General features: G+C 48.4%; 1 protein-coding gene across 1 annotated transcript in view; it reads left to right on the top strand.

Annotated features, from left to right (window-relative positions):
- The window catches only part of CERS4 (ceramide synthase 4), an 89,458-nt gene that overhangs the window by 7,598 nt on the left and 57,787 nt on the right, over positions 1 to 24,073 (top strand). Inside the window, exon 2 of the mRNA XM_067556998.1 lies at positions 22,390 to 22,563. Coding sequence (XP_067413099.1) covers positions 22,391 to 22,563 — 173 coding nt within the window. The 5' untranslated portion in view covers position 22,390. The remainder of the gene's footprint in view (positions 1 to 22,389; positions 22,564 to 24,073) is intronic.

The raw sequence follows: 24,073 nt of genomic DNA, 5'->3' as shown, positions 1-24,073 counted from the left end.
TCCCAGTCATCAGACCGATTCTCCCTCACAGCTCCATGCATAGCTGCAGCAGGGGAGTTGCAGGTTGATCATTTCTTTGCCTGTTTTCCCTCTTTCGAGTACTAGCAAAGGATGTGCGGGTCAGGCTAGAATGATGATACCCGACCCTGTCCTGCCACCATCTGAACTGTGGCTTCACTCTATTCCTGACCATTTACCAGGACCATGGGGAAGTTTGAGAGCAGAAAGCCAAGGATCTGCAGATGCTTACATGTTTGCTGATGTGGCATCCGTGTTAAAGCAGAATTTCATGAACAAGCTGTTGAACGCCTGCTTTCAAGTGGAAAATGAATGATTATTTCAGAAATTGCTATTGCTTATGATTTGGTGCCCACAGCTGTGCTAGGCACCTTCCAGAACAAACAGAAGAGATGATCCCTCCCGTGAGTACCTTACAAACTGAACTGGGCATGATGTGACAAAGAAGTCACAGACAGCAGGGAGGGAGGGAGTTGGGTAGGAAAGTAGGGGAGGGGATGATATAGCAGTGACAGTTCACAGTTACTCAGCGAGGGCTAGCGCATGGCATGTTTTATTGGTCTAGTGTTTTGTAGGCCTGTGGCAGAGGGGGAGGAACTTGACTGAAGAAGATCTGGGGCCTTATGGATCAACTCAGAGAGGTCGCTCCATGTATAGTGGGTGAGCTGGGAGAAAGTGCCACAGTGGATGTAGGAGAAGCAGATGAATGGAGATCTAAGGTGGCATTGCTGGCAGAGCAGAGAGGGTGGGAGGGCAGTGTGAAAGGAGAAGAGGTTAGCTAAATATGGGGGTCAGAGTTGTGGGAAGCCTTGACAGTGAGAACAGAAAACTTCCAGCTGATGTAGTGGAGAAAGGGGGGCAGGTCACTAGAGTGGTTCAGTGGAGTAATCTGATCAGAGCAGTAAGCAAGGGATATTGTCTTGGCAACAGTACTGTGCATTCGTGGAAGGGGAGGCACTGTGCATGTTGGGGAGGTAACAATAACCAAGGTAAGAGAGAGGGGAGCCTGCAGAACAGCATTAGCTGTCTGGACAGGCCCAGAAGGGTGAATTGTTTTTAATAGTGAGGGTAATTAACTGTTGGAACAATTTACCAACTGTCATGGTGGATTCTCCATCACTGGCAATTTTAAAATCAAGACTGGATACTTTTTAGAAAGATCTGTGCTAGTTCAAAAGGAATTATTTGGGAGAAGTTCTATGGGCTGTGTAATAGAGGAGAACGCTTTCCACCTTCAGATCTTTTTAGCGTCACTCTCTGCACATGCTCACTTAAGAGCCTAACTGGAGAGCCGGACTCTTTTACTAATAACGTTCTGAGTTTTGCTCCCGAAAGGGCTGGCAAGTGCCAGGTACTCTCTAGGGTAACCCTCAGGTGAGTGAGACTCTTGTGCAAGGGTGGGATGGTTTAATCTCTTGGTCTGAGCAAAAAAAAACTTTACCAGAATATCCCTTTAGAAAGCTGTTTATTTCAGGGGTGGAGGGTGTATGACCCCAAATTTGGGTCAGTACCCAGACCCCATGCCCGTCTGAGGCACACCAGATTTCAAAGAAATCTGATAACCATGCAGATTTTAGAGCACCAAGAAGAGTCATCCTTTAAACAGAAAGAGTTTCTCAACCTTGACTATAGTAGAGCTGGTGCTCTACTCTTATAGAGAACAACCCTGCATTGTCTGGGAGGTGAACTGGCTGCTTCAGTTCATCTTTTCTCTTCTCATTCTGCTGTGATTCTCTGAGCCAAGAGTTCCTGTTTGTATGCGTTTTGCTTTGCAGGCAAAATCAAATTGAAAAAGTAAAAAAATCCCACTTGTGAATTGACTCTAGTAATTGGTTATTTAGCAAATAAAGTGGCAGATGGTTACTCTGTAGGCACTATCCAAACACATCTCTCTGTTTTGCATCTGTTCCTCCTGGGGTAGCCAGAACCAGGGAATCTGCTTTGCTGAATTCAGAGCTGCCTTCTAAGCCAACCCCAGGGAACTCATTTTCTGACATCTGTACTTTGCTAAATCACTCCATTTGCAGCATCAGATCTTTAGCTGCTAGATTGGCGTGTCTCTTTACACTGTGATGACTTGTCAGGGTGTTGGAACTCGCTGTCTTTAAAACCAAAGATTTCCGAAGGAATTAAAATCCTAACAGGTGTGCATTTCTCATGCCTGGGAGAATGAAACTCAGCTAGACATTGTTTTCACAGGTCACAGAGGAGCAAGACTCAGGGTAGGTCTGCACTGCAGTGGGGAAGCACGATTCCCAGCATGGGTAGACACAGACATGCTAACTCTGCTCAAAGCTACTGTGCTAAAAATAGCGGTGTGGACAGTGGCACAGATGGCGGCTTGGGTTAGCCATCCGAGAACAATCCCAGCCGACCTCCTCCGGGCACAAACCTGGGTGGCGAGCCTGAGCCTGGGCCACTGCATCCACTCTGCTATTTTTAGGAGCTAGCTCTAGGAGAACTTGTGTTTGTGTGTGTCTGCCTGCCTGCCTGCCTGCACTGGGAATCACTCTTCCTGCCTGGTTGCTGTGTAGACAGACCTCCAGTGTCTGAGCTAACACAGGGTAAAATTCTAGCACGGGCAAGACAGATTGGGGTTTTCACATGTTCGCCTGTTGAGGTAACACTAGGGAGGAGCCTAGTGAAGACAAGATCTTACTGGAATTGCCAGATTTCTGCTATTTATTGCACTGTGTCTGTTATCTACTGCTTCCTCAGCAAGATCAGTGGGAAACCGTTCCCTTCCCCATATACGTGTGCACTTTTGAGTCTGTTAAAGGCTTGCTTCATTGCTCTGTAGGACCCTTCCACCCTGTTTACTAGCATTTCAGGTTTTACACCTTTCGATCTCTTTCCAAATCAGCTTCTCTTAGGAGAAAACGTTTACACGAGAGGGGAGCAGAAAGGACAAAGAGTCCTCATCTGATGCTAGGATTTCCATGTACAGTGATTGTCATTTTTGCCCTTGAGCAATAATCATTCTCCCCCTCTAACCTGAATGACCCCATTCTTAAATCTGAATCCGAAATGGGGGAATTGGGCTGCAGATCAGGCTCCTGTCCAAAGGCTTGTCTGGGCTCTGTAGTTGCGTCAGGTGATACAGCCTTTGATTTGGAAGCCATGCAAAGCCCTGTGGCATCTTTAGGGGATTGTTGTTTTTGTCATGTAGTGGCAGCCAGTGAGGTGGATTTGGTTGATGGTATCAGTTTACACGGCTGGGATCTAGGGCGAGGCTGTTTTCAGGCACTGCTCTCCATGAATCCTCCCCTCTTAGCTATTCTTCACTCAAGGGTTGCAGTGGGGGGGTGGAGGGGGAAGGAAGCGTAGTGGTCCTTTTAGGCCCTGTCCGCTGGAGATGCCTCTTGCTGGAGATGGTGCAGATCTCCATAATATGATTGTCTGTCTTGCTTCTTGGACCATCAGTGAAATAGGTAACAATGCTGGTGCTTCAGATAATGTTGAGATGCGCTGGGGCAGTTCACACTTTCTCAGAGCTATGGTTCCAGGCTGCCTGCAGACTCAGGCAGACTTTGCTCACAGCTGGAAGGTTACCTTCTTAGCCATAAGGACTAGAGCCTCGGTGTTGGGAACAGCACCAGTTCAGCAGTCGGTTCTAGCGATCCATGTAGCTGCACTGGTTCTGAGCTGGGTTTGCACACTCACAGCTAACCCATGGCCAGTACTGCTCTAGCTACAGGGATCGCTGGAAGCGTGTGCTGGAACAGTGCTGTTTTCAAGTGCTGACGGCCTTCGTTTGGTTCTTTTAAAAAGAAAGCTTAGATTCTGGAGCACAGATGGCAGCCCCCAGGAAAGAGACTCAGTGGGCAAGCTGCTCCCCCACCTCGCTGCTGGGGCTTCTGTCCTCCCCAGCGTGTGCTGCACTGAGTAGGGGCCGGGCACCAATGGTGCACCTGCACTCAGCGCACAGCTGGGGGAGGCGTCTGGGATATCCTTCCCACTATAGGCATTGACACACACACACAACTGTCGATCATCTAGAATTTTTGCCACACCCCAGTTTTCTGAAGTCTGCCGCAGCTCTCTACCACATGGATATAAGCAGTTCACAATTAATTTAGTCCTTGGCTTCCTCCTCTAGAGCGAGGGATTTCACTTTACCATATGCCCGTTTTAGGGGATTTCTCTGTAGACTCCTCAGGCGCAGTCAGATCACAGGCATGCAGCCAGGGAATATGTTAAAGATAAAGGGAAGCATCATCATTGTGTGACACTCGACTGTGAACCCGGACCGCCTTCCCCCAGCTCTCTGCAGCTGATGAAATCCTCTGCTGGCCAAGGCCTTCCAAGAATGTCCCTTTCTGAACTGCTTCTCCAGTCAGTGTTCCTCAGTGGTGTACTGAGGGGGGCCAGGCCCCTGGGTGCCGGTCTGGGGCAGCTGTGGGGTGGCATTGGGACCCCTCCTGCCCTGCGAGGGGGGGGCGCATGAGATGGGGGGCCACAAATGCAGGCTTGGCCCCCAGGTGCCAGAGCCCCACAGTTCGCCACTGGTGTTGCTTTAGCATGAGCTCAGCTATTTCAGGTTTCGTATCTCTATCTCCTGTGAAACAGGAAGAATCTGCACTTTGCTCATGTTCCTCCCCAAAGAATAAGGTAGGTGCATTTTAGTAATGGCTTAAACCAGTGGTTCCCAACCTTCTTGGCTCAGGGGCCACAGATACCATTTTTATAACCCTGAAGGGCCGCCAGTCCCCAGCAGCAGCCCCTCACCCCCATCCCCTTGGCTGCGGCAGGAAACCCGCATGCGACTTGTAGCGCTGTGGGCTCCACCTGGCTCCCTTCTGCAGCCAGGGGGATGGGAGATCAGTCCTGGCTCCAGCAGGGACCTCAGCACCTAAAGACCCAGACAGAGCCCTTTGCTTTCTGCTGGAGCCGGGGGAAGGGAACCTTCTCCCGCCCTTTCTGCAGGGACTCCAGTCCCATGGACCCAGGCGCAGCGCTTTGCCATGCTCCCTGCTTCAGCCAGGGGGAGGGGAGCGCTGATCTCCCGTCCCTTTGGCTGCATCAAGGAGCCTGCGCCAGTCTTGTAGTCTCTGGGACCTTAGGCACCGGCTCCCTAGGCAGCAGCTCCCTTCTGCAGCCTGCGGGAGGGGAGTGGTGGCCATTTTGGCCACAAGTTGGGAACCACTGGCTTAAACCCCGCCAGGAGCAAAGGTCCACCGGAACATCTCCGCCCCCACTGCCCTCCTCCAGAGCAGAGGCATCAAGGCACAGTTCGGATCAGGACACTTCGACGTTTTTAGAGTCCGTTGCTTGCTGTTCACTCCTCACAGAGTGGGCCCCGCACTGTCTGTAACGTCAACTCGGTCTAGGAAAGTCTGAGACTGGTCTCCCCACCCGACACAGTGTAACTGACAAATGTGCAGGTAGGTCCAAATGTGCTGGAGACGGGAGGGGACCTAGTGGCTCCAATGCTGCTGCACCTTTTGGCAGAGCAGGGAGCAGGGCAGATTTAACAAGCAGCATGAAAGGACTTGGTGTTGCAAGACTCTGCAATCCCGCAATCACTAAAAGCACCTTAAGGATCCCATCTTGTGAATACGTTTTGTTTGTCTGGGTAGAGCGTCTGACCTAGAATAAGCTCTGAAAACTTTACACAAGCCCTCAGCCTGAGGGCCCATTGACCCCTGCTGAACTAGATGGAGCATGGAGCTGTGTTAGGGGAAAGGGAGACTCAGCGAACTATCCTGATGTGAAGGAAAGACAGGACAAGACCAATATGATTGCATCAGGAGCTTTTTAACGACCTCAAAATCAAAAAGGAATCCTACAAAAAAGGATAAATATGCACACATTCCTAAGAAGGAGCACAAAGGAATAACAGAAGTGCATAAGGACAAATCAGAAAGGCTAAGGTACAAAATGAGTTTCACTTTGCAAGGGATATAAAAAAGCAATAAGATGAGGTTCTATAAATACGTTAGGAGCAAGAGAAAGATGAAGAAAGTATGAAAGGTGAAGGTGTAAGTCCACTACTTAGCCGGGAAGGAGAGCTAATAACAGACAATACCAAAAAGACTGAGATCTTTTTAGTGCCTATTTTGCTTCAGTCTTCACTAAGAAAGTTAATTGTGACAGGATGCATAAAACAGTTAATATCAACAATAAGGGGGAAAGATCACAAGCCAGAAAAGGGAAATAATGTGTTAAAAAATATTTAGCTAAGTTAGATATATTCTAGTCATCAGGACCTGACAAAATTCAACCTAATATACTTAAAGAACTAGCTGAGCAATCTCAGAACCATCAGTGATGATCTTCAAGAATACATGGAGGACAGGTGAGGTCCCAGGGGATTGGAGCGGGGCAAACATAGTACCTATTTTTTAAAAGGAGAACAATGAGGACAAGAGGAATTATAGACCAGGCAGCCTAACTTTGATAATTGGAAAGATTCTGGAACAGATTATTAAACAATTAATTTGCAAGCACCTAGAAGCTAATAGAGTGATAAATAACAGCCAACATGGACTTATCAAGAAAAATCATGCCAAATCAACCTAATTTCCTTCTTTACCATAGTTACTACCCTAGTGGATGGGGGAAGCAGTAGGCATGATATATCTTGATTTTAATAAGGCTTCTGACACACTGCCACATGGCATTCTCATAGGCAAACTAGAGAAATTACTATAAAGTGGATGCACATCTGGTTGGAGAACTGTACTCAGAGAGTAGTTATCTATGGTTTGCTGTCAGACTGGGAGGACATATGTAGTGAGGTCTCATATTGGCCAGTCCTGAGTCCGGTACTATTCAACATTTTCATTAATGATATGGATAATTGGAGGGAACGTATGCTTATAAAATTTGCGGATGATGCTAACCTGGGAAGGATTGCAAGCACTTTGGAAGACAGAATTAGAATTCAAAGTGACCTTAATAAATTGGAGAATTGGTCTGAACTCAACATAATGAAATTCAATAAAGGCAAGTGCAAAGTATTGCACATAGGAAGAAAAAATCAAATGCACAAATACAAAATGGGGAATAACTAGCTAGGTGGTACTAGTACTGCTGAAAAGGATCTGAGGGTTATAATGGATCATAAATTGAATGTGATGCAGTTGTGAAAAACCATTCTGGGGTTTATTAACAGGAGTGTCATATGTAAGACATGGAAGGTAACTGTTCTCCTCTTCTCAGCAGTGGTATGGTCTCAGCTGAGTTACTGGGTCCAGTTCTGGGGGCTACATTTTAAGAAAGCTGTGGACAAAATGGAGAGAGTCCAGAGGATAGCATTTAGAAAACCTGACGTGCGAGGAAAGGCTAAAAAACTGGGCATGTTTAGTCTGAAGTAGACTGAGGGGGAACCCGATAACAGTCGTTAAATATGTGAGATGGGTAAGTAATGGAGCCATGTTTACAGATGGGTCAATCCAGATATAATTCACCCAAGGTCACACAGTGACATAGCTGAGTGTAGAACCCTGGAGTGCTGATGATTATTGACGTCCTATTCGTGCCTGTGTTGGTGCACTGGGCTTCCACCCTCTCTTTCATTAAGCAGGAGTCATGATTCTCCAGTCCTAACCACCAGAAGATACTTCTCCTGATAAGCTTTAGGCTCAGTTACTATGAGTTATTTTGTTGAGTTATTCATAAGTTATTTTAGTTGAAATAAACAGAAAATGGGTTCTGTGATTTTAGTTTCTAGGAAATGGAGTGATTTGTCTTCAATGAGGGGTTTTTTGGTTTTTTTTTTTAATGTTGAGTAGTAGGTTTATTAGGCATAGTTCTAAAAAATTAGGACGTTCTTCTCCCCTTTTGCCTTGTGGAGTTATTGTACTTCCTCAGTAAAGAAATGACCAGACACTGGAGTGGCACGTGCCTTGCAGATTAAGTAGTCTGAATGCACCCAATCAGAATAAAAAATGGCAAAACTAATTCTGAAAGAGGGGGATGTTGGCTCCACTCACGATGTAGCACTGCCGCCCCCAGCCAGGGCCTTGGCAAAACCTTTCCTTTTGGGACTGCCTCTTGACGGTCTGACTGTCTCTTCCAGCTGGCTGTCTCCATGTATCTGAAAGCTGTGCCCTTTCAAAAGGGATCAGAGGCTGTGTTTAATGTTCTTAAGGAAAGAGAGCTGGAACTTCAGCATTGTCTCCAAACAGCAATGTATAAAAATGAAAGTAGAGTTCCCAAAATAATCACTGTGCATGTGATCACAGTGTTCTCAGAACGTTATTTTGCCCTGGTAATTGCGTTGGTTTGCGGCAGATTGATCTGAGGAGAAAATGTCCCTCAGCTGCCTCAGGAACTGTGTTTTAAAAATAAAACCTGAGCTCAGCCAGTGTGAATCTGGGATGTGCTGTGTGGATGAGGGATGGTAGCTTTGTGCATGGAGACCCAAACGGTTGTGGCTGACATTGTGGCTTGTATTCAAGGTTGGCTCCTCTACTGGCCATAAATGATTATAGGTGTAATGGTCAGCGCTCAGGCAACAATCTGCAGGTGTCCGTAGTGCAGATAATCCCCCACTTCTAGGGTAAAGAGACTGACTCGATGCAAAAGCGTCCTCCATCACAGGGAGGGAACACAGCGCTGCTAATGACCAAAGCAGGAGATGGAGCCTGATCTTACAGTGGAATTCTGTGTTGGTTGTTTAGGGACAGAAAAGACTACCTGGTTCAGCTGGTCTGACACGCAGATACGTCCTCCCCACACTGCATCCTGCAGAGCTGCTCACCAACATCTTAGCTGAAATGCAGTGCTAGGCTGCAAGATGATTTATATCTGGACTTGTATGGATCAGTTCTTGGACCTACGCTATTTAATGTTTTTGTCAATGTCCTGGAAGGAAAAAAAAAAGCATCTCTAATAAAGGTTGCAGATGATGCAGTGATTGGGGAGTGGTAAATAATGAAGAGGGCAGGTCACTGATTCAGAGCATTCTGGATCACTCGGTAAGCTGGGTGCAAGCAAACTATGCATTTCAATATGTCTAAATGTAAATGCATACAGCTAATAACAGAGAGTGTTGGCCATACTTACAGGATGTGGGACTCCATCCTGGGAAACAGGGACTCTGACAAAGATTTGAAGATCGTGATGCATAGTCAGCTGAACAGGAGCTCCCAGAGTGACGCTGTGGCCAAAAGAGCTAATGCCATCCTGGGATGCATAAACAGGGGAATCTTGCGCAGGAGCAGAGGTTATTTTACCTCTGTATTTGGCACTGGTGTTGGGAATAGTGTGTCCAGATCTGGCACCTGCAATTCAAGAAGGGTGTTGGTAAATTGGGGAGGGTTCAGAGAAGAGCCATGGGAATGATTAAAGGATTAGAAAACCTGCCTTCTAGTGACAGACTCAAGAAACTCAATCTGTTAGTTTAAGAAAAAGAAAGTTAAGAGGTGACTTCATTACAGCCTAAACTATCTACGTGGGGTATTAACAATGGGCTCTGCAGTCTAGCAGAGAAAGGTCTAAAGCAATCCAGTGGCTGGATGTTGAAGCTAGAAAATGTAGACTGGAAATAAGGGGTAAACTTTTAACAATGGGGATAATTAACTATTGGAACAACTTATCCTGGGTATGGTAGATTCTCCATCACTGACTATTTTTAAAGCAGTATTGGATGTTTTTCTAACAGGTAGGCACTAGGAATCTTTTTGGGGAAATTCTATGCCCTGTTATACAAGAGATCAGACTAGGTGATCACGATGGTCCCTTCCGGCCTTGGAATCTATGGACTCCAGGGACTGTTCACAGTAATAAGTACCATGACTAATGATGAATTTTTCAGGCACAGTCCCAGTGCCAATAATATATTGGATCATAATGATGGTGATATTTACTGCTATGGTAGTGCCTAGGGACCCCGAGCCCATTGTGCTAGAGTCTGTACAAACAGAGAACAAAAGGAGCCTCAGAGAGCTTGCAGGCTGAATCTTTTGCCCAGCCATATCCTTTTGAGAGATTTTTAAATTACCTCATTAAGAATTAATTCAAATACTTTCAGTCCTACATTGGTATGGTTCTATGATCACATTCAAAATCCTAATCATGTTGTTTTAAATACATTTCCTTACATGGCAAATTACAGCAGTAATTAACGAGGAAAAATTAAAAAAAGCTAACTGTGTCCTGGACAACTCTAGCTTACTGGTGTCACTCGGGGTTGTGAAAAGCCCACACCCGCTGAACCGTGTAGCTAAGCCAACCGAAGTCCCCATGTAGACAGTGCTAGGTCAATGGAAGAACTCTTCCATCAGCCTAGCTACCACCTCTTAGGGAGGTGAATTATCTATGCCAGCAGGAGAACCCCTCCCATCAGCATAGGAAGTGTCTACAATGAAGCACTGAAACTGTACCACTGTACTGTTTCCAGTGTAGTCAAGTCCTCACTTTCCAATCTCATTATTTATGCTCTTTTCATTTTTCTCAGCTTGGACATTGAAAATGTAACAGGCAGTTTCCTTTGTTTAGACTGAATTTCTAGCCCGTTTCACTTTTGGCTATCATGCACTAGCACAAAACTGAAATTTAGGGGTTGCAAACAATACAAGATATTTATTTTGGAGATTACCTGAAATTTAAAGGGAAAAAATGGAAACTTTTTTAGTTTTAGAAATAAAAGTGTAATGGTAAATGCACTATATTTTGAGTCATCAGGTTTCATCTGTCCCTTTAAACTTTGGAAATGCCTGGGGAGTTCCTGGAGCCGAATACCCAGAAAGCCCTCGAGGAGGTTGTAATTCAAAGAAGGCAGCTGGTGCAAGCTTACCAAAGCCTTTGTGCTTCCTGCTCGGCACAGAGGACAGTGATGCTTGGCTGAGAGGGGCTGCCCTCTGCATCTTTTGGATGTGCTGGGTCAGAGTCTGTAATAATTTTCTCACTTAATGCAAGCAAATCCAAGGCCAGTGGGAAGCAGTTTCCCAGAATGCCAGGGGACCTCCACTTATTCCTCCTCCTCTTTACAGGCATCAGTCTCCTACTGTCAAGATGCCCCATTTCCATTTCTGTGTCATGTATTTGCTGTGTCTTTAGAGTGCAAGTCATGCACGCCTGCTCCTTCATGTTCCTGTTGCCTCACTCACCATGGTACTTTCTCACTTAAGGTTAGCAGTTCAGGAACCTGCTGCTTCACTTACTGGCATTGTCCTGTTTTTCAGCTGATGGACATTTTCAGCAGCTGTGTTCGGCATTGCCAACTCTCATAATTTTATTGCGAGTGACACAATGTTTGTGCTTCCCTTAAAAGCACAGCACCTGCAGTCACACAGTGGCATGAGAATCTCAGCTTTCACCTTAACAAAAAGCTCCATTTCTAGCTCTTGTGGTTGCAGAGAAAAGCTTGAACATTTGCCCCAGGAGCAATCTAAAGGCTCAGAAACCAGGGGAAAAGACCCTCACCCATATTTAGAATTTAAAAACCTACTGACTTTTGAGGCCTGACTCATGGTTTTTGAATACGGGGTTTGGTGATCCTGAGTTGCGCCCCCTCTAGATGGGCAGAGAAGATGCCTATCTGGCGGCTCTCTTAGCAGAGGGCTCTGTCTCTTTGTTCCTGCTGTCTGATGCCTAGGCCTCAGCATGTGATTCCAGTCACTTGGGCATTCAGTCAGTGCAGCCCCAAAGACAGCACTTGCCTCTGGAAGAGGCGTCAGTGTCTCGGGCAGTTGTGCCAGCGATTGAAGTTCTGAGCCCTGCTCTCCCAATGCTTGTTCATTATTGTGCTTTGTGGACCTGCCTCCCCTCCCCACAGCCTATGAAGAAATCTCCCCATCAGTGCTGCAGAGAGCTTCTGACTTGGTCTCAGTCTAGTTCCACATGGGCAGTATCCACATGCCATTTCACACTATTCAGCCCCTCTGATGGGGTGTCCAGCCCACACGAGGCAGAGCAGGTTAAATCTAGGCCAATTAACCTGAAAGGCTGCACCTGGGGGATGATGAAGCCCAGCTGGACGGGGCAGGCTGAGCTTTCAGAAAGCCAGCAGCTGAGAACAGAAGAGGGCTGCAGGGGAAGTAGTCTGCAGTTACTCCCTGGTGGGAGGTAGTTTGGGCTGGTAAACCTGGAGCTGGAGGACAGAAGATAGAGCAGAGAAGTAGGAAGGAAACCAAAGAAGTAAGAACAGGTCTGGAAGCCAGCAGACCGTGATGCTGGACATAGGGTCCCTAGATTGGAACCTGGAATGGTGGGCTCGGGTTCCCCTAGAAAGTGGCGCAGGACCTGGAGCTGGAGGGGAAGACTGAGCGGATGACGGCAGCTGATCTGATGGGACATTGATACCTCAGAAGGGAAGGACTACACGGTGCCCTGGGCAGAAGGCTGAGCACTGCTAGTCCTGGAGAGCCAGAGAGGACGTGGTGTGAGCAACCAGTGGAAGGGGGGTGTTAGACCTGAGTGGAGTTAATCCCCAGACTTGGCCACAAGGAGGTGCCCCATCCATGGGTGAACCCTGTGACAGCCCCATTGTTGGCAATATCAGTAGCGACATCAGGCTCTTTGGGACCATTCTGTCCTCTCCATCCTAGAGGGAGGCCCTGCCATGACAGGGGGTGGATGTTGGTCCATGTTTCCAGCAGGGAGCTGGTTCTGCAGCTGCACGTGCTGTGCATGCTCTGGGGATACACGGATCTTCACTTTACAGAGCTGTCAGTTTGACAGATTTCACTGGCGCTCAACTGACCATAAAGAAAAAAGTCTCACTAAAAGCTGCTGTGCTGCTGCTGCTTTGTTCAGTAGCAAGGAGCTGTGAGAAACAGAGACCAGCAGCTGAATACAGAAAAGTGAAACACAAGGCCTAAACCCCAGAGTGCCATGGAATTAACCAAGAAAATAATTAGCCTTTTAGTCATCAGGGAGTTGAACAAAGAATTCACAGCGAATATTTTGACCAGCATTGCTGCCCCACAAACAATTGTTGAATGACCACAATCATAACGTTCTCAGATATTATTACCCTAATTATTGGCAAATTTCTCCAGCAGCCTGCAGATTGTGTGAGTTGCAAGTATTACAATCAAATCTACCGCTCGTTTGCGTTGCAACCTATGGACTAATTTAATGAAGTTCACTGAAGCCTGTGCTTTAATTCCTGTGCAGCTTATAAGATGTGCTGTCAGTGAAACAAAGTCTCCATTCACTGGGCAGAGTTTCAGAGCATTTCTGAGTTGGTGTCTGTAATGCAAAGCTGGTTTTCCTTTTTGAGATTGTAAAAATATTCATGCCGAATATGCTGGACATCTGCTGCATTTGGCTTTCAAAAGCTCATAACTTAGCCAGATCAAAACCATTCTTTACCAGACCACTCAAAGACACTGCACCTCAACATCCTGTTTCAGCCTCCAACGCAGAGCTGGTTCAGAACTAAAGCCAGGCAAGTAAAGGTTGCAAACATTTTTAGCTAAACGGGAAAGTGTATGTTTTTCTCCTTCTACTCAGAATTGGCTGAACTGTGTTCATTCACACTTGCTAAAAGGCTACACCAAGGAGGAGAGCGTGCTTTTAGTGTGACAGCCCTCAGGTGAACATTTCAGAAACAGAGTGACTGAAAATGGGGTTAGAAGGGAAGCGCTCAGGCAACCCTAACTACAGCCATTTAATGCTTGCACGGTGCCCTTCACGTGAGGGACTCAAAACATTTGACAGTCAGTCTCATTGTACAGTGCAAAGATACGCTTGGTGCTTAAGGAATTAAGCTCCTCAACCTTTCTCTGGGGGAAGAAAGTTACTCTAAAGGCCATGTTTCAGATGGGCAGACTATAGCACAGAGTGTAAATGATTTGCAGAGTTACACAGAGAGCACATGGCAGATCTGGGATTAGAACCTCAGTGCCTTGCTTTAACCACTAGCCAGCACTGTCCACCTCATTAGCTCGGGACTGTAGGGATGTGCTGGAACAGCTTGCATACATTCATAAAGTTTAAGGCCAAAAAGGACCATGAGATCAATTAGTCCAGTGGTTCGTGGCCCGTGGGCCAGAAGTGGCCCGTGGGGTCTTTCAAAGTAGCCCGCTGCTCCCGTCCCGTTGGCTACAGAAGGGAGCAGGCAGAGCGTGTTGCTGCAGGGCTTCAAGACCAGTGCAGGCTCCTTGCTGCCACCAAGGGGATGAGAGATCATCGCCCCCCCCCCCCCCCCGGCTGTAGCAGGGAGCACAGCAAAGCGCTCTGCCTGGGTCCATAGACACTGGGGTCCCTGCTGGAGCCAGAGGGAGGGGAGCACTGATCTCCTGTCCCCTGGCTGCAGAAGGGAGCCACTGCTCAGGGACCCAGGTGGAGCACACGGGGCTACAGGATGCATGCTGTTTCCCTGCTGTAGCCGGGGGGAAGGGAAATCAGCGAGGAGGCAGCCTCCCCACTTAACTCCTTCTGTCTGGCTGCAATGGGGGTGGGGGAGCTGCTGATGGAGACTGGTGGCCCTTCAGGATTGTAAAAATGATATCTGTGGCCCTCGAGCCAAAAGGATTGGGAACCACTGATCTAGTCTGACCTCCTGTATATCACTGGCCATCACATTTCCCTCAGTTGCCCCTTTATTGAGCCCAGTAACCTGTGGTTTTCATTCTTTAATTCTCTGTCCAGTGGCAGGTGGGAGCAGGCGGAGGTTTCACTCGGGATCATGAACATAGAGGAGTGGCTCTCAACTGCTCCAGATGACTGTCCCCCTTTCAGGAATCAGATTTATCTTGTGTACCCCAAGTTTCACCTCACTTAAAAACGACTTGCTTACAAAATCAGACATAAAAATACAAGTGTCACAGCACCCTCTTACTGAACAATTGCTTTCTTTCTCATATTTAACATATAATTATAATATAAACCAACTGGAATATAAATATTGTACTTGCATTTCAGTGTACAGTATATAGAGCAGTATAAACAAGACATTGTCTCTATGAAATTTTAGTTTGCACTGACTTTGCAAATGCTTTTTATGTAGCCTGTTGTAAAACTAGGCAAATATCTAGATGAGTTGATGTACCCCCTGGAAGACCTCTGCATGCCCCCAGGAGTATGCGTACTCCTGGTTGGGAACCACTGACTGAGAGGACAACAGAAACAAGAAGGAGGGATCTAGCCATGCCAGGCAACTTGATTGGATTTGACAGGTGCCTGGTTCCTGCCGGGTGTGTTTCTGTGGACAAAACTGTGCAACCTAGGGGATCTGCCTCCTCATATATTGCCTGAGGCCATGTACCAGCTCCTGTGTGCCTCAAGCTGGTGAGACGAGGGCACCCGGCTGGCTTGGCCATGCCCATTTCTCAGTCCCGGCTTTTGACATCGTTACTGACTTGATGGCATCACCTGTGATTTTCCGCATCATTTGTTTATAGAGCATGGAAAACGCATGCTGCTATTATAGCAACAAAGCCCCGTGTCCAGCATTGTTTGACAAGACGTGCGGAGGGAGAAAAATACTGACTCCCAAAATGCTGTGAGCACAAGACTTGGCTACTTCTCCCTGGTGTGCAAAGAGTGAACGAAGCTTGGTGCATAGAACAATGAGGCCGTGAGCTGCAGTCAGGCTGAGACATCAGCCCTGGGCTTTGTTGCTTTTCGTCCTGCGAAGGTAATGCACAGCTCCTTTTAGTAACATCGCTGTCCAATTAGCTGATGCTGTTCGTGTTCATGACGACAAGTCAGGAGAGGGGACCCCCCTCAGTATCGGCAAACGAACTTCACATGGGTCTCTGATGGCAGAAGATAGCAGAAGCAGCCAGGACTACACCCAGAGGGAAGGGGCTGCACTGGGAGTCTGATCTGGACTACTAAGGCCTTGACGACACTTGTTCCAGTGCTGCCAGCTCTCCTAATCTCGTGGCCGGTACCGGGATTTTGCCATAAGAAATGCTTCGGCCTGCAGCCCTATCACTTCTCTCTTCTTGAGAGAAAATGCCCTCTGATTGGCCGCCTGCCTCACTGCCCCGCCTCTCGAAGAAGAGCAGCCAGTCAGGGGTGCTGCCAGAGGCGGCCGGAGCGGTTTTTGGGTAGGAGGAGGGGAGCAGCTGACTCCACCTCACCAGAGGGCTGGGAGGAGGAGGGAGCAGGAATTGCTCAGCGGCTCAGGGTAGCTGCCCCCTTCCCTCCCTGCAGTGCCCGGCCGGGGGATTGATGTGGGGCCTGCAGGGCATAATTAATTGCCGGCTGGGGACAAGCATATGTAGGTCGGGGGAAGGGGGGGCATAAAATCATAGAAGATGAGGGTTGGAAGGGAGCTCAGGAGGTCACCTAGTCCAACCCCTGCTCAAAGCAGGACCAACTCCGACTAAAATAAATTAGGCTGCTGGGGTGTGGGGAGAAGTTGGAAGTGCTGCACTAAGGGCCAGAGTCACTCGCTGTAGATCAGGGGTCTCTCAACGACGGCCCGCGGGCCGCATCCAGCCCGCTGACACATTTTGACCGGCCCGCTCCCCTCTCCCGGCCCTGCCCCTTCCCCTCTCCCCCTCCCCACGTGACGTGGGCCCACCATAAGAGAGAGCCTGAGGGATGTGGCCCTGGCAGGTGAAAGTTTGGGGACCCCTGCTGTAGATCCTTGGAAGAGTCGGGACCCCTGATGGTCTCACGCATGCTGGGGCTGGCCGGGGAGGTCACTAGACAGCCAAAACAGCCTGATCCTTTTTAAATAACACTTCGTTGGAGGGAGGGGAGGACTTTTGGCATTGGCAAGACTGAAATTTTCCCGTGGTTGCTCTGCCACTGCTGGGAACGCTGTAATCTCGGCCATCTGTTGTACCCTGCTCACTGAGTGTGGTTGACGTGCTGGCAGCTGGTCTGTGCCATTGAGAGCGCGGGGGGAGTGCGGTACCAAGGGGAGAACTCAAGAGGAAGTTTAGCCTAGACACAGCGGAAATGATAGTACAGGCCCGAGGGGAGCTATAGAGGTCGGGGTTTCTGCGAATACCCAGGCCGAGTTCCCTTCAACGTGAGCGGTGCAATAGCCCAGCTCTTCGGTATGCTACCTGAATCCTCCTCTCCCTGTTTTGTCTCTCACACATGTGCCTAAATGCAGACATGTATACACACACACACACATATTCCCACTCTTGTGTTAGCTCAAAGGTAGCAGGACATGTCCAGATGATCATGCTCATAACTTCCTGCAATGTTCCCTTGTGGATGCATCCACAAGTAACATTTTGGGGGGAATGTCTGGACAAACCCTTTTGGCCATTTGAGCTGGGAGAGAGAATAACCTTTCTAGCTAGCTGCCACCCTTCCTGTCTCACGGAGACCTCAGAAACAGCAGTGCTTTGAAACCTCTGACACTCCGCATGCAAATAAGCATGGCTGTGATGGCATTGTGGCTCACTGGTCCCACCCCAAGGCTGCCGGATGCAGGGAGCCCAGCTGAGCTGTTCTCTGCCGCAGGGCACGGTGTGTCAAATCCTTGCATCCTGGGCAGCGGAACAGCTCCCTTTCCTTGGAGCAGTCAGCAGGGCTGTTAGCACGCACTTTCGTTTTCTGCAGAAGGAAGTTAGGGGAGTTTTTGCATTTAATCCACAAAGATGAGCAAGTAAATTAGAAAGCCACATAAAGACAACAGGTAAATTTATTTTAGAACAAGCAAAACAAACAACCTACCAAAACAGGACGTGCTTCTCCCTGCAGGAGAGAACAAACAACCCCGTGACAGGCGTGTGGGGACACCGCTTGCTGCATGACCGGCAGGTGCTCAGATGATGAGTGTGGTTTCAAAACCTAGACAGACGAGACTAGAGCCTGCAAGTGCTCGCTACCCAGTGCGGGGCCCGTTGCAGGGGGCAGGGCCACTGAACTCTAGGGGCCAGCTCCTTAGCCGTGGTACATCTCCCCAGTTGTATTGACTGCAGTGGAGCTGTGCCAGTTTACACCAGCGGAGGCGCTGTCCCAGAGTGGCCTCTCACAGCAGACAGCTGGTAGTGCTGGCAAGGTTTCACCCTCCCCTGGCTATGTGGCGCATCTTTAATGCTTTCTAGTCCAGTTTCTCTCTCCATAATTTTATATCATCAGATAACCAGGCTAATGTTGCTATTGCAACCTTAGTTTTTGCATTTCCTGGCTGACTTTTAAATCCTAACCGTGAAACCTTAATGTTAACTCTTTATTTTATTTTTGTTAGACTATCAGTTCTTTGGGGACTGTCTTTTTTTTATCATGTGTGTACAGTACCTAGCACCATCAGGCCCTGATCCCTGATTGGAGCCTCTAGTGGCTACCAAAATACAAATAATAATAATCATAGGATACTTTCCGTGAGACGTCAGGGGCTTTCTAAAGAACAAGGTGACCAGTTTATGTCCTTTAGGTGGTGGAAGGTAATGTTAGAGACACAGCCATCACCCTTAGCTCTCCACACTGCCCTAACTCCAGGGTTTGTTGTGGCTGAATTGCCAACGGCAGAGCTGTTGCTTTTCTTTGTAACTTTTCTGTCCTATAAAGAAGGCCTCAAAGATGCTGGAATCACTGGGTGACATTCTCTGCCAGTGTGATGCAGGTGGTCAAAATAGACATTCCTAATGGGCCCTTCTGATCTTAAAACCTATGACTTTTTTTTTTTGAATTTTTATCTTCAAAGAATGATCTATGTTTTGCATTAGCAGTATCAGCCCTCTGACAGACAGACACATCATGACTGCATTCTCTCTGCCCTCCCCTCCGGTTGCTGCCTCATTCACACTCAGCTTTTTCACTCACTCCTTGTCAGGAACGGGAATGACACGGGCTTTAAAACAGATATACAAGCAAAAAAATAGAGCTGCTTGGTTACTCCTGTTCTTGAGTCGTTTTTTAAAATGCTATTGTTGATACCTGCAGAATAACTTAACCCAAAAGCACCCAAACATCACTGATGCCAGACATGCCTGTACAGCATAACACACAGTAGAATGCTGATCACGGGGGCAAACCTAGAGTATATAGGGGAACCAAGACTGCTACGTTCCTGCATGGAAACACACAGTTTAAACATCACCTGCAAGGAAAGGGGGGTGGGAGAGGATTAATTTCCTACGTTGTTGTTTATGGTGGATGAAGATGGCCTGAACATCTTTTATTTTCTGCTTGTTTTTTAAACTTAGGACTGTCGGGGTGGGCGAAGTCTGCTCCTCCCTGGTTATGCTGGGGACCCAGACACGTGGCCTGGGAGCTCTCTTGCCTCTTACTTGCAGGGCTGGGTGTTGAATCTTTCACACACAAAGCTTTTCCCCTCCTGCGGTTCAGCTGTTTGATTGCAGCTGAAAGCCAGCTGTCTAGCAGTGTCTTAACAGGCTGAATAACATTCCCAGCTCCTCTCAGTTCATCAGCTTTCACTTCCTTGGCACTTGTGATGCCACAAACCTCCCCCTAATGCTCCAAGTGTCCAGACAGTCGGCCAGAGAAACCTGGCGTTTTTGTCTTTGCCAACCCTTTCAGGCCCCCTTTATCCATCAGGCAGAACTGGCCAAGGCCATGCACTGCTGCCTGTGGGCCATCCGCAGCCTGGCTTCATTTCCCTGCCCTCTCAGTTGAACCCTGTGGCAGCTGCAGCTCAGAGTTGGTCTGTTGTGGTGTCACTATTGCACTTATTGAAATGGGACAGTCGGGTCCTGGTATCTGTGATGTCTCTGCAGGCACTGGGAGCACCTGGCTGTGGAGCCGAGCAGTGACAGGTTGCTGCCCTCTGCTCCCCACAGCAGGAATTTGAACAGGGGGATCCCCTGCTGCCTGACACCCTGCCTGTGCTCCCTGGACCAGCAAACTAACGCCCCGACCCAGACAGCAGCTTGGGGGCTAACCCCTGCCTTGGGAGCCATCACAATCTCAGCCCAGAGGCTATGCCTCTCCTGTGTCCCCAAACAGCCTGACACTGCCCTGGCTCGGCTCGCCATGCTGGAGGGAGATATCACCAGCTTTACTGCTTGTTGGCACAGTGCTGGGGCCGTGTCACCTTGGGCATCTGTGGCGGACCTGGATTGTCCCCTTCATCAACCCCAACTCACCGCACCCAGGCCAGTCCTCCTCATCCCCAACCCAAGCAGCCACCCGGAGCACAGGTCACAAGACCCAGCCTGGTTCAGTCCTGTGCTAGCCCCTCCACATCCCACCCCCTTGCTGATCACAGTCAGAGCGGTGCAGGAAGCCCTTTTATCATCCACAGCCTCCTCACCGAATGCTGGCTGGCTGGTGCTGCAGGCTCAATGCTGGCTCCAGTCCTCCCTCAGGCTACTCACTACACCACAGCCCTAGACTAGGCGAGAAGGTGAAGGGAAATAGCTGCCTTGTTCCAGCCCGGGCATCCAACCTCTGTGAATAGAGACAAGTCCAACAGTAGCCTCCTGTTAATTCATAGACCTCCAAAAGCCACAGGTCCCTTGAGGCCCGGCCTGAGTCGCTGTGTGGCATGGACTTTACGTGGGTGTATCTTGGTAGCAGAGGGCATTGTCCTACTTTTGCTTTGCTGCCATAGGAAGAGAGCTCCTAGGTATTTACTGGAAGAAACACACTTCTAAGCCTCTTGAGTCACACTTCCAAAGCTCTGTGCTAATGTTAATGAGCTGTGCGTGCTAGCAAGATAACTACAGATCCGTGAGGGAAAAAGAGAAATGTCCCTCTCAAGCGGGGTAACATCCCTCAGATTCAGGGTTAGTCTGTGGGCAGAGTGTCTTGGCCAGGCAGTAAAACACAGCATTTGTACAGGAGTTCTGCCTTCCAGCACGCTGTGTGTATACAGCCGACCAGCCCCTCTGGGGTCAGCCATCAGATGGCGGCTCTGCCAGGCCGCAGCAGCCACAAGATCTTTCTAGCAGATCTGTAGGCAATGTGTGGGAGGGGCGCACAATGGGCGGGCCTGTGGGAACAGCCCTAGGCGCAGTAAAAGAAGGACCAGAAACCAGTGAATGTGCTGACTGAGCGCAGAGATGGCTGAGGTGGCCTCAGAGCACATGGGCTCCTGGCATGAATAGGCGTTTCAGATAATGTTATCAGCAATGAGGTGAAGACGAGCATGAGGGGAAAGGGTCTCCTCCGTGGTCAGCATCATTATCCCATTAGCCACCTGACCTGGGTAAAGGGATCCTCCTGTACCCAAATGCGAAGAGCCAATACAATCACAGCCTATCAGGCAGTTTAACTCTGGTTCTTGTCTTTGACCCGTGGCTCCCAAAAGTCCCATCCTCCCGCTCATCGAGGAAAGCCCTTATTGATGGAGCCTAATCTGTTTATAACCCACCCGTCTCATAGTCCACACCGGGCTGTGCCGTGGCAGTCGTGACGGGAAGAAACAAGATCCTGGTCTGACAGTCATGGTCAGGCCCATGCGTGGGCTGAGTGGTAATCTCGAGACCAAGAGGAGCAGGCTGTGTTCAGCTGCAGTCTGAGCTGGACCCTGAACACTTCCAAAGTCGCACGAAGAAGGAAACATCTCCTGGTGAAAGTTGCCGACACAAGCAAATCTCTCCTCCCTGCTTGATTTACTCGGCACTGCTGCTGGCAGGAAGTTGGCCGGAATTCAGGGCCTTACTGGATGCGAGTCCTGTAATGTTATTTCTCATGCTTGGATTCCTTCCACCATCCCCTCAGTCTCTGTAAAACAGTGTTTGCTATATGGCTGGGCAGGGTAATTCCAGTCATCTGAGTGTACCTTGCTTCCCAACCCACTCCCATTTCCCTATTCTCCTGTGTGGTATTATACTTGACTAGACTTAGACCAGGTGTATATTGTGTCTCGTCAGGTTAGTGGTACCACCTGTGGTGAAATGGATGTTCGACAGGGTGACACCGTTCTCAGGTCTGCCTGCACTGGAGTTAGGCAGCCTAAATCATTTTCTTTACAATTGTATTGAAAATTCAGTCTTCCCTGGAAGAATTACTTTGTGCCAAATGTGGGGATTGAATGACATAGAAAACAGATTTGTTCCCCCTTTTTGTAAGTGCAAATCTCAGAGCAGCTTTAATTAGTCTTGGCACTGGCATCTCCTCTGTGTGTGTGTGAGTGTGAGTGTAAAAGAAAGAAGAGATCAAAAGGCCCAGGAGGGAGGAAGTGTGCAGATAAAAGGAGCTATATCGGCAGGCCCTGCAGCAGGATGCACCTCGCTCAGCCCATGGCCGGGGAATCCCCTTCAAATGTGTTTGGAATCACTGATGCAGAAGAAGCGCCACAGTGTTCAACTATAAAGTGGCTGGGGCTTCCCGCTGAGAATAGTGACAGCTCTTGTTCTGTTCAGTTTTAGGCCTTTTGCCAGTAACCCGTGGCTGCAAAATGTCTGACTGAAAACGTGCTAGTGGATTACAAATTTCTTGCGTCGCTATGTCCCCACCCCTCTCCTCCTTTCATAGGCAGGTGCGTGCTCAGCTCAGACGTAATCCTTGCCCTGCTTCACTGGCTTGTGCTGACTGGTTTGCTGTCTGCTAGAATATGTGCAAGATGACTCTGGTCTCCTTCTCTTTCAGGATGATGCACTCTTTGAACGAATGGTTATGGTGGCACGAGTACTGGCTTCCCCCGGGAATCACCTGGGAAGACATGAAGGAAACTGAGGACATTCATTACCCTCAGCCTCAAGACCTCCTGCTCAGCATCCCCTGTGCCCTGCTCTTGGTTATTGTCCGATACTTCTTTGAAAGGTGAGTCTGTTTCCCCTGTTCCTTTTTATGAAGACAGTTAGCAATTTGGGCCCTGCCACTGGAATAGCCCGCGGGAGTCAACATATGGCCAATGGAAGTTCCCATTGTGGCCCACAGTCATTCTGCTTGGCTAAGAAGTGGCCCACAGAGACTTTAGCTTTGGGCATATATTTAGACAGTTGTATCACTATTTGCCCCCGGCACATCACAATCTATGGAGCGCCAACCAGAGAACGCAAACTCTGCCCCAAAGGTCTAACAGTGGACAGACTTTCCCCCCCACTCTTCCAAAGCACCTTCAAGGTATTTTCCTTGTAGTGTTTGTAGGATGAGCACTGTTGGTCCTTGATTAGTTTTTATGGTTGTGCATTAGATGCAGATATAATATTGTGTGTTTGTGTGTGTTCTCTTGCACAGTATCACTTGCTTCTGGGCCCAGAGCACTATAGAAATAATGTTAGATTATCCAGTCTGCTATAATGAAGGCTGCAAAATTGGTCTCCTTTTGAGATGCTCAGAACTTTTTGAAACTGTCTTTGAGCTGAAACTTTCTCTATCCTGAGGTGAATTAATTCTTTTTAGCCAGCTTGATCAAAAACTATGTAGCTGTTGTTTAAGCTTAAAGAGGTTAGAGGAGAAAAAAGACCGTTTGGTATTTTTTAGAATTGTTGAGATACCTTGGGTAATCTGGGAAAGAGATCTGAAAACCAGATGCCTCTCTAGGCTTGAGATGTGGCTTCCTGTTCATAGTCCCGGAGTCTAAGGGAAGTTTGGCTGTGTTTCAGCAAATATTATGAAAGGTAGAGCATTCTGAACTGTGCCATAGCAATGCTGCTCAGTGTGAAGTGAGGATGTGCACCCCATGTCTGTGTCTCGGTGTGCAGCTATTTAGCTATATGGGTGAATGTCTAGTGCCCTCAATTGCTCCCAACCTGCCTAGGACACGCATGGCAAAAAGGCACTTTTCCTTCTCATCCAAATGCCTACTTGGCCTAGGGAGTGACTCAGGGCTGGAAGCTGCTTATTCTGTGCCAACCATTCCCGCTTGCTGGCCTTAAGACTACTTTGAACTCAACAAACTCCTTGCTTCCTGCGTGAGGTTTTTTTACCGCCCTCTTGAGAGAAGATGATGTCAATAGCTCCGCTGGACAGATGAGCTGACAGGCAGAGTGCTCAAGCCCAAGCTCATGTTGGAAGCCTGCAGCAGAGCTGGGACTAGAATCTGTGTCTGCAGTCAGCTGAACCGATGTCTTTGCATCACTGGGGTGCCCCTGTGTAACTGCAAATCAGCACTCTAGGCCTGATTCTTGGTTACCTGCCCCACGTGCGCGGCAAACCCACATCTGATCCTCTGAATGGGTTTAATAACGTTTAGCCACATTTGCAAAGAACTTTCAGACTTGCAGATGGAAAACTACTGTAACTGCACAGTGAATGCATTATGTCTTTCTCACTCAGTCTGCAGCGGATATGAGTTGTTTTACAGTCCCCAGTTCAGCAGCCCTGTCTC

This window comes from Emydura macquarii, unplaced genomic scaffold (assembly GCF_026122565.2).
Source record: "Emydura macquarii macquarii isolate MOO-44397 ecotype Brisbane River unplaced genomic scaffold, CSIRO-AGI_Emac_v2 contig_306, whole genome shotgun sequence".
Taxonomy (NCBI): domain Eukaryota; kingdom Metazoa; phylum Chordata; order Testudines; family Chelidae; genus Emydura; species Emydura macquarii.
Note: the sequence above shows the minus strand (reverse complement) of the source record. Positions and strands in the feature narration are given on the sequence as shown.